At 48.2% G+C, this 13,043-nt stretch overlaps 1 protein-coding gene across 3 annotated transcripts in view; it reads left to right on the forward strand.

Annotated features, from left to right (window-relative positions):
* Nucleotides 1–13,043, forward strand: part of TXLNA (taxilin alpha) — a 174,214-nt gene that overhangs the window by 76,960 nt on the left and 84,211 nt on the right. For all 3 annotated transcript variants that reach the window (XM_086955664.1, XM_086955665.1, XM_086955667.1), the window contains exons 5-6: nt 8,283–8,453; nt 9,429–9,623. In XM_086955664.1, the coding sequence (XP_086811790.1) occupies nt 8,283–8,453; nt 9,429–9,623 (366 nt within the window). The remainder of the gene's footprint in view (nt 1–8,282; nt 8,454–9,428; nt 9,624–13,043) is intronic.

Genomic DNA, 13,043 nt, shown 5'->3' on the forward strand with positions numbered 1-13,043 from the left:
TCCTATGTGCTGTGGCGCAAGTTTCCGGGCTCCACCTGTGCGCTACTAACCAGCGTGTTGCAACTCCTGGGTCTTAAGAGTGGCAGGCCAGGCTGACTGGCACCTCCAGGCCGCCCAGCTCCAAAATCCCAAAAGGGCGGGGTCCACCCCAGGCCAGGCGTCCTCCCTTCTGTCATTCAGCTGCCAGTATTCAGCCGCCTTCCATTGTGCCCTTCTATACCCCTCCAGCCGGCGTCGCGTCGGGTGCAGACCTCACGGGTGCAGTGACGCGCAGCCTAATGTCCGAGGCCGCCCGATGAAGGAGTCCCAAAATGACAGGGAGGCTCACGCTCCGCTGAATCACTTGCCTGCAGCCCCCAGTCTCAGCGGCGCCGTACCTGCTGTGCTCACTGATATCACTGGAGGTCACAGGCCACACCGTTGCAGACCTTCAGGTGTGCACCGCAGGGCAGGTCCCGCCCGACCCGACAGACGTCTCCCGCCTCTTCCAGCACCGGTGCACATTCCGCCAATGCAACCTTCGGGAAGTTGCCGGCCCGCCCACTGCAGCCGCCCCTCAGTCGTTCAGGAGCAGACACAGTGCTTAGTTCCCTGCCACCGCAGTGGTCGGTCCCCGACTCTCGGGGACCCTAGGGAATCGCCAGGTCCCCGGGAGGGCTCGCCAGCAACCTCTCAAAATGGCGGTCCGCCGTTTCCCGGCCTCCCCTCTCGTCGGACTGCTGCCGGGCAGTGTGCAGCTCCTCGACAGGGCCCATCAGCCCCAGCATTCAAGGTCCACCCCAAGGGTTACAGTCACAGCTTCCAGGTGCACATCGCAGGGCAGGCCTCGCCAGGCCACACAGAACCGCCGGGCCAGCCCCACCGGCGCGACCTTCACAATAGCACCTGCCCGTCCACTTCAGCCGCCACTCTCCGACCAGGGGCAGCTGCCCCGCTAGTCCTCACTCCCGCTACTCTGCCCGGCCCCGGACTCACAGGGACCTCAAGAAGTCACCAGAACACAAGGAGGGCCTCGTCAGGAACCCCGCAAGATGGCGGTCAGCTCCATCGGGCCTCTGAGTCTCCTTCGCCCTCCATGCCTTGTACCGCTGCCAGATAAAACGCAGCACCTCAGCAGGTAACTTCAGCCCCAGCCGGGAATGTCCACCGCATAGGTGACAGTTGTAGCTCACCAGCTCCGCGTTAATGGCTTATGTTGGTAGCGGTCAGCCGGAGTTCCCCGAAGACATGTCTCACACCATCCCTGGTAAGACCACGCCCCCCATTTTAAAAAAAAATGTTTATAACGTTCCTTTGTTCCTTGTTTAACAATTCAAAACCCCAGGTGTGGGTAGCTTACAGCATCTTTTTAAATGGAGCTTACCAGACAACTACCTGGTTGCAAAAGACTCGAGTTTCGGCTTCCTAAGAACTTAAACCAACTTACAAAGTCGTCCATTGTTCAATGTTGGCTGGTGCTGTTGACAGTACCATTTACTTGCTTCTTATTCGATGGCTTGTCTTGTTGGTCTTGTATTTGTCTCTGCATGGAACATAAGGTCTTTACTTGTGTCCCTCCACTGATGACTTTTAGGGAACAACTTTTTTTCTGTTTTTTTTAAGCACTCTGTTGGACCCGGCCCTTTAGGCAGGTTCACCCCGAGACTTTTTGCTTTTTCCTAGCCTGTTTCTGTGACCTGGTGTTGATTTTAGGCCTCTGCGCACTTTTTCACTGTGGTACAGTGTAAAGTGCTTGAGCTCTCTGTGTATGTGTGGCGAGTGACCTGCCCTCCCATAGGAATGAACGGGGAATATGTATGCTCATGGTAGTTCCTGATGTGTGGGGAGTGCAGGGTCGAGTTTGGTATGTGCAAACTCGTGAGATTGAATGCTGCGTAATGGTATATGTGGCATGATTGTATCTAGTGTAGAAGTGCCACTTTTAGAAGTTGGCATATTTGTGTAATTGGTGTCTGGTGTGTGATTGGCTGAGGCTGGCTGGTGCGCCTGGCTCCAAGAGTCTGGGAGGGTCTGCCCCGGTGGTGAATGGAGTGTGTAGCATGCTGATGTGAGGGGGAGGAGTGAGCCTGGGCCTGCTTGTGGATTGACCGTCTGGTTTGAGGGTCCGGAAGGGGTCTGGGTTTTCCCCACACAATGCTGGCTCCACCCCCTGGGGTGCGTCTGATGTCCCTAGCCTGGCCAGTGAAAGGAATTTCCTATAACCAGTTCTAGCTGGTTCTCACACTGCCTGCACCCTTTAGACAAAGGATTTTGGGGATAAAAAGGGTGCTGTGACACTCTAAAAATGTTCTTGTTTCCACTTGAATCAAACCAGGGGTGTGCTGCTGCTTGGGCCCAGGAGGAAGGCTTGCCTCCCTGGGCCCTGCCCAGCCCCTGGATCCCTGGACGCTGGAGGAATTGCCTTGCTGGGAGCTGCTGTGCTCCATCTGGATGCTCCAGGACTTCTTTGGACCCTTCTTGCTGTAGGGGTCATCTCCTGCTGGGGGCTATGTGCTCCCTCTTTGGACTTATAGCGCTGGGGGAAACCTTTGTCCCCCTGAGCACCCTGTGCTGCTGCCTTAGGAGCGCTTTATTTTTCTTTCTAGCGCTTGGAGCGCTGTTCATGGCCCGAGAGCGCTTGAGAGCGCTTTATTTGTAACTTCGCGGCTGCCCACGCCGCTTATGCCCGTTTGTGTTATTAATCGCGAGGGAGCCCAGCCCTCGGATACTGTCCGCCCGCCTGCAAGTGCCGAGGAAGGGCCGCCGCGCTGCCCGCGGCGACCCGGAAGTGGTTGGTTGGCCGGCCGGCCAATCCTGGCGTGGCCGGCCGGAAGTCCCGCCCCCGCCCGGCGACACGTGGAGCCCCGGAGGAGAAGTACTAGCTGGTGCGGGGCTCCCGTGTGCTGAGGGAGCCCCGGAGGAGAAGCGGAGAAGAAGCATCGCGGGCTGAGGCGGGGCTCCCGTGGTCTGGAGGGAGCCCTGAGTGAAGGTGGAGCAGTGCAGTGGGGGTGCGGGGCACATTGCCGGTGCCCGCCGCCGCCGCAAGTCCAGGCCGCCAGCCGGCGGAGAAGAGCAGAATCCCGCGCTGCCTAGAGGAGCCCCGCCGAGAACAGCCCGGTGAGTGGAAGGGCTGGAGGGGGGCTCCGTGAGGCTGCAGCTGTTGCCGTGTGAGGGACTGAAGTCCGCCCTGGTCAGCCAGAGAGAGGGGAGCCCCGCCTGGAGAGACCGGCCCAGTGAGTTGAGGGCTGGGTGGGCTCCGTGATGTTGCTGGCGGTGCCGAATGGAGACAGAGTCAGGGCGGCCCCGGATGGCAGTGGGCGGCCCCAACGTATGTAGAGCCCGGAGAGGGCTCCTGGGCCATCTCTTTGAGGCTGAGTCCCCAGAGAGGGACACCAACGACCCCCGCATTTTTGTTTGACGATCCTAGATAGGCTCTGGGGGCATTTCCTTGATGTCGAGCCCCCGAGGGGGGCTCCAACGACCCCCACAGTTGTTTACAGAGCCTGCTAGGCTCAGGGGTCATATTTGTTCAGAGCCTGTGTGGCTCAGAGTGGCACAGTTGTATTTCCAAGGGCTACTGAGAGCCCAGGCCACAGATTTGAGTCCTCAGCTGCCCAGCACTTTGTGGGCAGCTGCTACGTTTAGGCTTGTGCTTGGACTGGCGCTGCATGGCAGTGGGCCCTGACATTTGGACACAGGGCGTCTTAGCCCCAACAAGGCCAGTTGGCCTAGGGACTGCCACAGGTGGTGGCTTATGTAAGTTTTGCGCAATGTGGTTACCTGCTATGTTTAGGATGGTAATTGCCTACTGTGTGTTTTTGCGCTATTGAGTTGTGCGCTGCACCTCTGAATGTTTTAGGCGTCATGTGTCTCCTAGTGCTGCACCTCTGAATGTGTTTGTAATGCATCATGTGCCTTGTTCTTAACACCGCTGAATGTGTAGGTTTATGCATCATGTGTTTCCCTTTACTACTCCTCTGAATGTGTTTCATGCATCATGGGTAATGTGTTCTTGTTTATACCCCTAGGTGCTGTGTGATACTTAGGTGGTTGTTATTTTTAGTACAGGTGGTCCTAGTGAGGTCCTGGTTCCTGTTACCAGTGGTTACTGGTTGTGTGCCATAGTTGCTAATTTGTGCTACTATGATTTTTATTCTTTATTCTAGAAGTGCTATTTCTGATTCTGACAGTGGCCCACGTGGCCCTGTCTTGTGTACATAATCCCTTGTGAATATTGCCCGTGCCAGTTGGCACCATGTATATTGTGTGATACTATCTGATGTGTTTTTACAATACAAAAGTTATTTTATAATAACCTTGTGTGGAGGTCCTTTCGTGGTGTGCGTAGTATGTTGTTGCTGTTGTGTGCTGGCGCAAATGCTTTACACATTGCCTCCGAGTTTAGCCTTACTGCTCGTGCCAAGCTACCAGGGGGTGAGCAGGGGTTATCTTGGCGTGTGCCTCCCTTGCCCTGACTAGAATGGTGGTTTCTGCCTAGCTTTGACGTCAGCCTTAGCCAACCAGAAATAGCCAGTTCTAACACACTCCATGAGAGTTCAACTGTTAACCTTGTGTGCCTTTCTCCCCAGTGCTCTGTGCTGCACTTTCATCCATGTAATGTTCTACCCCTTTGCTCAGAGTTTATCTTTCTTTTCTGTGTACTTCTCTGCAACCCATGCTCGGTGTGGCTGTCTCCCTCCTTTGCTTCTCCCCCACATCCTGGGTTGGTGTCTTCCTCATGAGCTTTTCTCACGCCACAGTATTGCTCTCTATTACACGTTTGCCCCCCCAACCTGCTAGTGGATCTAACTGTTGGCAGCTTCATTCTGTAGGCGTGCACATGACAGATGATGCAGGTGCATAGTTACAGAATGACACCACCACCAACCGCAGCTGCAACATTATGCTTTTTTAAAAATAGCGCTGGGAAAAACATTGCTTTTTGCCAATGCTTGCCCGCATCACCAACAAGCATTGGAAATGCAATAGGTCTCGCATTAGGAAAGTTTGAGCAATTGGTATTGTAAATGACACTTTTTTTATTTATGTGTTGTTTTTGAAAATAGCAAAAGTAATAGCTTTGTCAGTTACAATGTCAATAGTTTTAACTTTCGCAAATGTGACACCTATAGCATTTGTAATGCAATGTGTGTTGTCTTTACGTGACTTAGATGATTGTATTGTATTTTCGTAGAGCAGTGAGCAGACTAGCAGAGAATGCGGGAGACTTCTCGACGGCTTAGTTCCATGCGTGACTGACACGGCTGGGGCCGAATCAGTCACATGCTGGGCGAACCCGATTTGGGAATTGATGAAGATAAAGGAACGAGAAGCCAATAACACAGCCCATTTAAAAATCGGCACAAAATTCACATCAAACACTGAGAAAACAGAGTGTGAGGGAGGGACTTTTGCTAACCCTTCAACGTTTGACAACATTGGTATGCATTACAAACCTTGACGCATGTTAACAAAATCGAGGATTGTGCACAGAACAGCAATAAGCCTGAAACGTAAGCCTCTATTAAACCTGAAAACTACAACTCCAAGTAGTTGCTTTGCTTTATTGTTTTGCATGCTGATGAAACATTTTGTATGTGAAAAATGAACACATCTTAGGTTCTGTGTGGTTTCAGCGAAGGAGCCCTGGACAAATGCGACACGGCGGGCAGGGGAGGGGGCGGAGAAAGAGATGGCCTGGCCTCGACAGCAAACCTCCTTGTTCCTCATCCTTCCAAAGAAAGGGGCGTGGACAGGGAAAAGGCCACAGAGTATTAGGGGATGTTAATAAATTGTCCTTTCAGAGTCTTCCCACCCGAACCATTTCCATGAGCTCTCAAAGTTCGAACTAGACAACGTGCAAGGGTTTTGCATATCAGTTCCCGCGAGGACAACTAGCCCTTTGCGGTGCATGCTGCCTTTTGGAGGAAGGCGGGAAGAGGAGAAGGAGAGAGTGATGGACGTTCATTACATGCTCCACTGTAAAACTCAACGGCCAGCTCCTAAATCAAGTGAGTGGAAGCAAGTTGATGCCAAGCCCTGTGCAGCGGAGAGGCAGGCCAATATAACTCCTCGCAAAACGGCAAGAACAGTTTTAATAAAGGCGCGGCTTGAAGATCTAGTCCTTCAAGTAAATGTGCGGCTGGTTTCATGAGACGGCATCTCTCGGCTGTAAAAGCTGTCACTGTAGATTCCTGTGCGACTGGGGCTCGATGAGATTTGCGTCATTAAGCTTCACCCTGGCAGCTAAAGGACTTTTATGTCCGAAGAAGCCCACATGGGGAAGGGGACATGGGGCTGTGCCAGGTACATGCGCTTCCCCGTGAGGCTCCTGACTATTTGAACATCTGTATGATTCCTATGAATGGAGGCCAAAGGTGCTACAATACATTATTTTAGCTCTCCGACGTTGGATCGTTTGAAGTGATTTTATATCCAGAGTATTTAATAACCTGGATGTTGGACGGTGCAAACGTCTGAACACATCTTATGTGCTGTGTGGTTTCAGCGAAGGAGCCCTGGACAAATGCGACACGGCGGGCAGGGGAGGGGGCGGAGCGGGGAGAGGGAACAGACGGAGGGAAGGACGATAAGGGGAGGGGGGAGGAGTAATGCGACACGGCGGGCAGGGGAGGGGGCGGAGCGGGGAGAGGGGAGAGGTGCGACACGGCAGGCAGGGGAGGAGAGTAGGAGGAGGAGGTGGGAGGAGAGTAGGGGAGGCACGGCCTAGCGGCCGTGCAATCAAGAAGTGAGGGGGCGGAGCTGGGGAGGGGAGCTGGGGATGAGAAATGCGACGTGCGGATGAGGGAACTGATGTGCACGCGCTTTTAAGCTCAATGCGCATGCGCATTGAGCTTAAAAGTCACGGGCACTGCAAGGAATCGCCACGATTCCTTGCAAGTTGGATAAAGAGTGGATAAGCCCCCATAGTCTCGCTTGCTCGATGCGCATGCGCATCGACAGGCGAGACCTAAAAAGCATTGCAAACCCAGTAGGTTTCAAAGGTTAGACTTATTGTCTCTGTCACTGCTCTCTTTAATGTATGTTAATGTTAATGTTAATTGACATTTATATAGTGCTGAATCACCAGCAGGTCTCTCAGCGCTAGACCAGCAGGTGTCTCAGCACTAGAGACCTGTTACATGTTACAAGCTGGGCCTCTATTCTGACAAATAAGACTTGATTTTCCTGCATTTTTATTCATCAGAAATTAATTTACTGTGAATTGTACTAACCTGTTTTCTATATTGTAAGATTGTAGCAATTAGTCTTTATTTTAGCCTTGTTTACCTCCCTGTTTATATCCAGGCCCCTTAGAGCTTTACTATTGGTTAGAAATTGGTGGAATGGGGACAGCTGGAAGGGTTTGGCAAGTTGTAGTATTAGTTTGTTAGGTGATTGGTTCTCACCTAAAGCATGTTGTAAATGCAGACCCATTTCAGATTAATACTTAATTGAATTAATCCGATGATGGCCTAGGTCTTTGGCTATCTATTAAAAAAATTACTAATGCTCAATATACACTGAGTGGGTTTATTGACACTATAGAAGAGTTTTAGACAGAACAGGATGAAGCAGTAAGTAGTTACAAATTTGTGACGAAAAGCCAGGTTTTTACTTTCTTTCTAAATTGCAGATCCGATTCTGCTTTTAAGGCTACAGGCAAGAAGTTACACATTTTCTCCATGCAGTCTGAAAGCTCTACTCACCATCTGGCTAATCTAACCTGCAGACTGAGCCTGATGGTTAATACCTAGTTTTAATGAAAGTAAGGATTAGAAGTATAATAGATCCAGTGCATGATGCATATGTTTGTCAACATGATCCTTTTCCTAACAAAGAGCAAATGGATTTGTTGATGATTTGAAAAACAAAACAAATGAAATTGCTGTTGGCTAAACCATATCTGTCATTTGGATATGCTTTAACCTGTGTTAAAGTCCAGACATGCTTGCACAAATACATACAGTGCTAAATCTTTGTTTGAAAAACTGAGAAACCGAAGTATTCTGCATGAAGAGCACAGGTTAAACAAAACACTTATCCACAACAGATTCAAAGGACACTCAGTATCGCTAACTATTTTACAGACTCCTCACTGCCATATCTGACGCAGGACATTTTCTATTCCAGCTTGGTTAAAGACATCATCCCAGTTGTTTAGGCCATTTTGAGTAACCTGGAGTTCTAATTTTGAGGACGCTTCACCTCAGACATTTGAGCTTACGGTCTTCTTTAATGGTGCTGCTTTGGTCTGTTGATATTTAATCTTTTTCACTAGTGATTTTGCATTTCCACTTCAGCTGGAAGAACACCGAACCTCACAGAAGCAGATGAAGATCATGCAGAAAAAGCAGTCTCAGCTAATCCAAGAGAAAGATCACCTCCGAAGTGAGCATAGCAAGGCCATCCTGGCCCGCAGCAAATTAGAGAGTTTGTGCCGTGAACTTCAGAGACACAACCGCATGCTCAAGGTAAAAATGTGTATCTGTGTGTGGCTGTGGAGTTGTGGGAGGTTGCTGAAGGTAAAGTTTCCACCTTTCTTTGTTGGAGACCCAATCAAGACTTTCCATCATCGTGTGAGTGCTTGAGCAGCAGCTTCTATAATGCTAAAGGTTAGTCTACCTCTTTTGGTCTGTCCTGGGGCTTGTTTAAAGTAAACCTTCCTAAATGTGTTACGTGCCTGTTGGTTTAGTAATGCACTTTTCCTTCCTTTAAGTGTTGGCAGACACATTTTCCTTCTTGGTGAGTCCTTTGGAGCTACCTTTCCACTCATGAATGTTCTTATATTGAGAAGGTGTACTGTGTCTAAGGAGGGTCTTTCTGAAGAGGATGAGGGGTTTCGGGAGCATTGTAAAATGAATGAGTTTTCAATGACCAGCTCAGCGGTGACGAATGCAAGACTTCCATAGTCCTTGATACTTTGGTTATGTTATGCTGTACATTAATGTGTAGCTGTCTGGAAATAAAGCATATTGTCCCCTAGATTCACGCTAGTTAGCTAATGTCTTTTTTAAGGATATCTAGGTTTAATATTGCGTTTTTCCCTATGACTGAGTTGGAAGGAAATATGGTTTGTCAACTTCTGTTCCTCTTGCTCCACGTGCCACAATTTTTTATCAAAGCTTGTCCTATAATTTTGAATCAAATGCAGCTGCCCATACTGATCTTTTAAGAGTTCCTGATTGGGTGTAAACCATTTAGTTTGCTGATGATGTCAAAGTGAAAGCCAGTGGTGAGCACCTTGTCCATCAGTCAGGGGTGTGAGGCCTGAGGAAATGTAGTCTTTTTACTCTTTGCTGGCAGTGTGCATGATTACAATGTGCATGTTTACCTTAGGATATGGAGATTCAGGACAGGGAGGGATCTAACAAACATCAGGTCACATTGTAAAGTAAAAAGGTGAGCACATTTTTCACACTTTGTACACCTTTTTGTCTGTGATTCAGGATGAGGGAGTGCAGCGGGCCCGGGAGGAAGAGGAAAAACGCAAAGAGGTGACGTCTCACTTCCAGGTCACTTTAAACGACATCCAGGTTCAGATGGAACAACACAATGAGCGCAATTCCAAACTACGGCAGGAGAATGTGGAGCTGGCTGAACGCCTGAAGAAACTAATTGAGCAGTATGAGCTTCGAGAAGAGGTGAGAAAGGGAGTGCTTTCTCAAAGGGGAGGCGTAAAAGACTCCAAAGGCAACCAGAGGTCTGCATGAGTCGTTATTAAGGTAAAACGAATAGTAGAAGTTCCAAATGGAAGGGCAGAGGAGCATGTCCTTATGGAAGTGGAAATAAGGTGACTAGATGGGAGGTTCAAGTAAACTATGGGGCCATGATGTCTTCAAAATGTGGTTACAGGGAAAATAGGAAGCACAGCGAAAAATCTGTTTTGGCTGTGGGGAGGAGTTGTGTTCAGGAGAATGATTTAAGAAGACTTATGGAGAACGTTTATTGGACATTGTGGGTTCAGATAGATGTAAGATAGATGAAGCCCTTTTCTAGAGTAGGTGCAATTAAAGAATGAGAAGGAGATTAAAAAGAAGAGTAAAGATTCGGATGGATTAGAAGAGTCTGAGAAATCAAGGCATCCCTTATGAACTAATTATGTGGAAGAAGGTGGAAAAATGCTCCATGCATCGATCTTCAACACATTACAGGCAGCATCAGAGGAATTGCATATCACATGTTTGTTGATTTAATCAAAGACATTAGTCAAGTGGCTTGACGCTTATGCCCCACATTTGCCTCTGCAGAGCAGATATTAGGCGCAAGATCTGCCCTTCGTTCAGGCCTGATACTCTATCCATCCCAGAGCCTGCTGGATACATTATTTGGCTGTACTTTGTTGGCTCTTGGTGCATGATCTAGCCTTTTCACACAAATGTTACGAAACGTTCTAAACAAAAGCTGAAATTCAAACTTTGCCCACCCCTATTTGAGTCTGGAGCCCTGGCGTTTTTTATTTAGATTAAAAAAAATATTATTTTTAAACATGAAAACAAACAACTTCCACATTAGTACAATAGATCTCCACAGTAGTTTCTGTTCTCCACATCACATGGGCTCTCAGCCAGCATGTCATTTTTCTTTTTTATTAAACCATTTTATTAGATTATTGCAGGTTTTTCATTGCTCATGTTACATTGTCATTACATAGGATCATGTTGCACAGTTTACATTTTATTTCCAAAAGTTCTGTTTGTCTGAGTGTATGTTATAAGTTGGGCAGTGAATGTTTGCTGCTGTGATGATCTCGCTCTCGCCCTGTGGGGAGTTATCCTTCTTATCTCATGTCTGGTGTATAGAACTACCAAGACATTCGGTTTATTATTAACTTTGGATTCTAAACTGGTTAGAAGTGGTTGGGAAGGGGTGGGGAGGGTCTGTTTGAGTGAGTAGCTGTTATCCCTGATGGTTTTGGCGTGGGACTTAATGGGGCTTTTGACTGTTCATGGCAATTCTATCCTTGTTGAACCTGTTGGGGGTACCGTTTGCTCATTCTGTGTGAGGTTGCCCTGCAGTGTTTAGGATTCTGCGTGGGTCTCATCCAGCTGGGCGTTAGTGCGTCTAGGTGCTGTGGAGTGTCTGTAACGTTGTCGGAAGCGTTGCAGGAATGTGGCCCATTCCATGAATATGTGGCGCTTGCGTACCCCTCGTACCTAGTCAGCATGTGAGTGTCATGATGTCACCAATTACATCCTCCCTTTACTGCAACTTCTGGGACCACAATCCTTGGCAGGTTTAAGATTCTCCTTGTTTATTACGTTCTTTAGTATATCCAAGGTAATGCGCAGTGATGGCAATCCCTCCCATTATCAATCCATAGTGCGCTTACCCTCGCCCTAGATTTTGTCAACCACTTCCATAGGCACCACCTCCCCACATAGGTCACTCTTACCACTTCCGTATATAAGTACATACAGTGTGATCAATAGGTGTTTATTTGGAGCCTTGTGCCTTCCCCACAGGTTGGGAATATCCCTTTTGGCTACCATAAAGTCCAGATTACAAAATAGCAGTTGCGTCTGTGTAAGATCCACATCACTTGGTTAACCTAGTATAACATGAAACCCAATAACCACTTCAATGACCCGCTCCCCACCAATTTTCTGTCCGCAACCTACCAATTTATCCTACCCATCTGGACTACAATAATCAACCCTTCCCTAACGCAACTTTCCATGCTCTCTAAAAACTGGTCAAGTCATCCCCATCTTAAAAAATCCCACATTGAACCCTGGTGACCTGGACAATTTCCGACCCAAATCTAACATTCCCCTACTAGCGAAAGTGCCCGAGAAATGTGTGCAAGAACAACTTAGCCAACACATCGCCAAATTCAACCTGCTAGTCGATTGCCAATCTGGTTTCAGGCCAGACTACTGTGTAAAACTACTATTCTCCATATAATGGAATTATGCCCTTCAAGCCCTAGACCAGGACAAAACCTGTCTCTTAATTATTTTGGACCTTTCAGCTGCATTCAACTCAGTTAACCATGGAAGTTACTCGACTGGCTCGAAAACAGGATGGGTTTACGGGGAACCGTTCTTGAATGGTTCAAATCCTTCTTACTGAACCGCTCTCAAAGATTCTTAGTTATTCATAATCTATCCTCTCCCTCCCCGATTACTATTGGAGTCCTGCATGGCTCAGCTCTCTCCCCAAATCCTTTTAACCTCTATCTGGAAACTTTAACTGAAATTCTGCGTAACGCCAACATCTCTTTCCATATGTATGCAGATGACACAAAGATCTACATCAAAGTTTCATCCCCAGAAGAGAGCAAAACCATGAACTAGGCTCTAAAGCTGACTGTGCAATGGCTAGCTAGCAACCAGCTCATAAGTAATGTTCAAAAACTGAATTCTTGCTAATTAACCCCCCCCCCCCCCCTCCCCCTTTAAAAGCTCCACTGACATACTGGAATGGACCAAATCGTCCTCCATGGTGAACTGCATCCCGATCATAGTGGACTCAGCCAAATCACCAGGAATCACACTGGACAAGAGCATGAACATGCAATTCCACATCAGCACACTGGCCAAAAACGCCAGGTTTCACCTGAGCTAACTTAGAAAGCTAAAAACATTCCTAGATATGTCTGAAATCAAAATGGCAGGACAGGCTTTAGTTATCTCTAGGATCGAATACAGATGCACAACTCTCTCTGGTCTGCCCAAGATCTCAACGGCTCCCCTAAAAGCCTGTGTCAACGCAGCCTTAAGACTCTCAACAAGCTAAAAAAATTCGACCACATCTCACCGTACCTGAAGGCCCTGAATCAGCTTCCTTACGAAGCCAGAATTTGGAACTCGCTGCCACCAGTCATCTGAAGAATAATCTCTCTGCCTAGATTCAAGAAGGACGCTAAAGCTTTTCTAATGGGCAATTTCCTACCATAACCTCTCTCTGAGCATTTCCGGAATCTGCGACTTTGCAACACTTTATTGCTCTCAATATGTTCACCACCCGTTTTAAGCCTCACCAGATGTTCATAGATGTAACTTAGGCTATTCTGGTAGCATGAACACTGATTAGCATACTTGTACCTGTCTGTAACTTTA

Source organism: Lissotriton vulgaris, chromosome 2_1 (assembly GCF_964263255.1).
Source record: "Lissotriton vulgaris chromosome 2_1, aLisVul1.2, whole genome shotgun sequence".
Classification (NCBI taxonomy): domain Eukaryota; kingdom Metazoa; phylum Chordata; class Amphibia; order Caudata; family Salamandridae; genus Lissotriton; species Lissotriton vulgaris.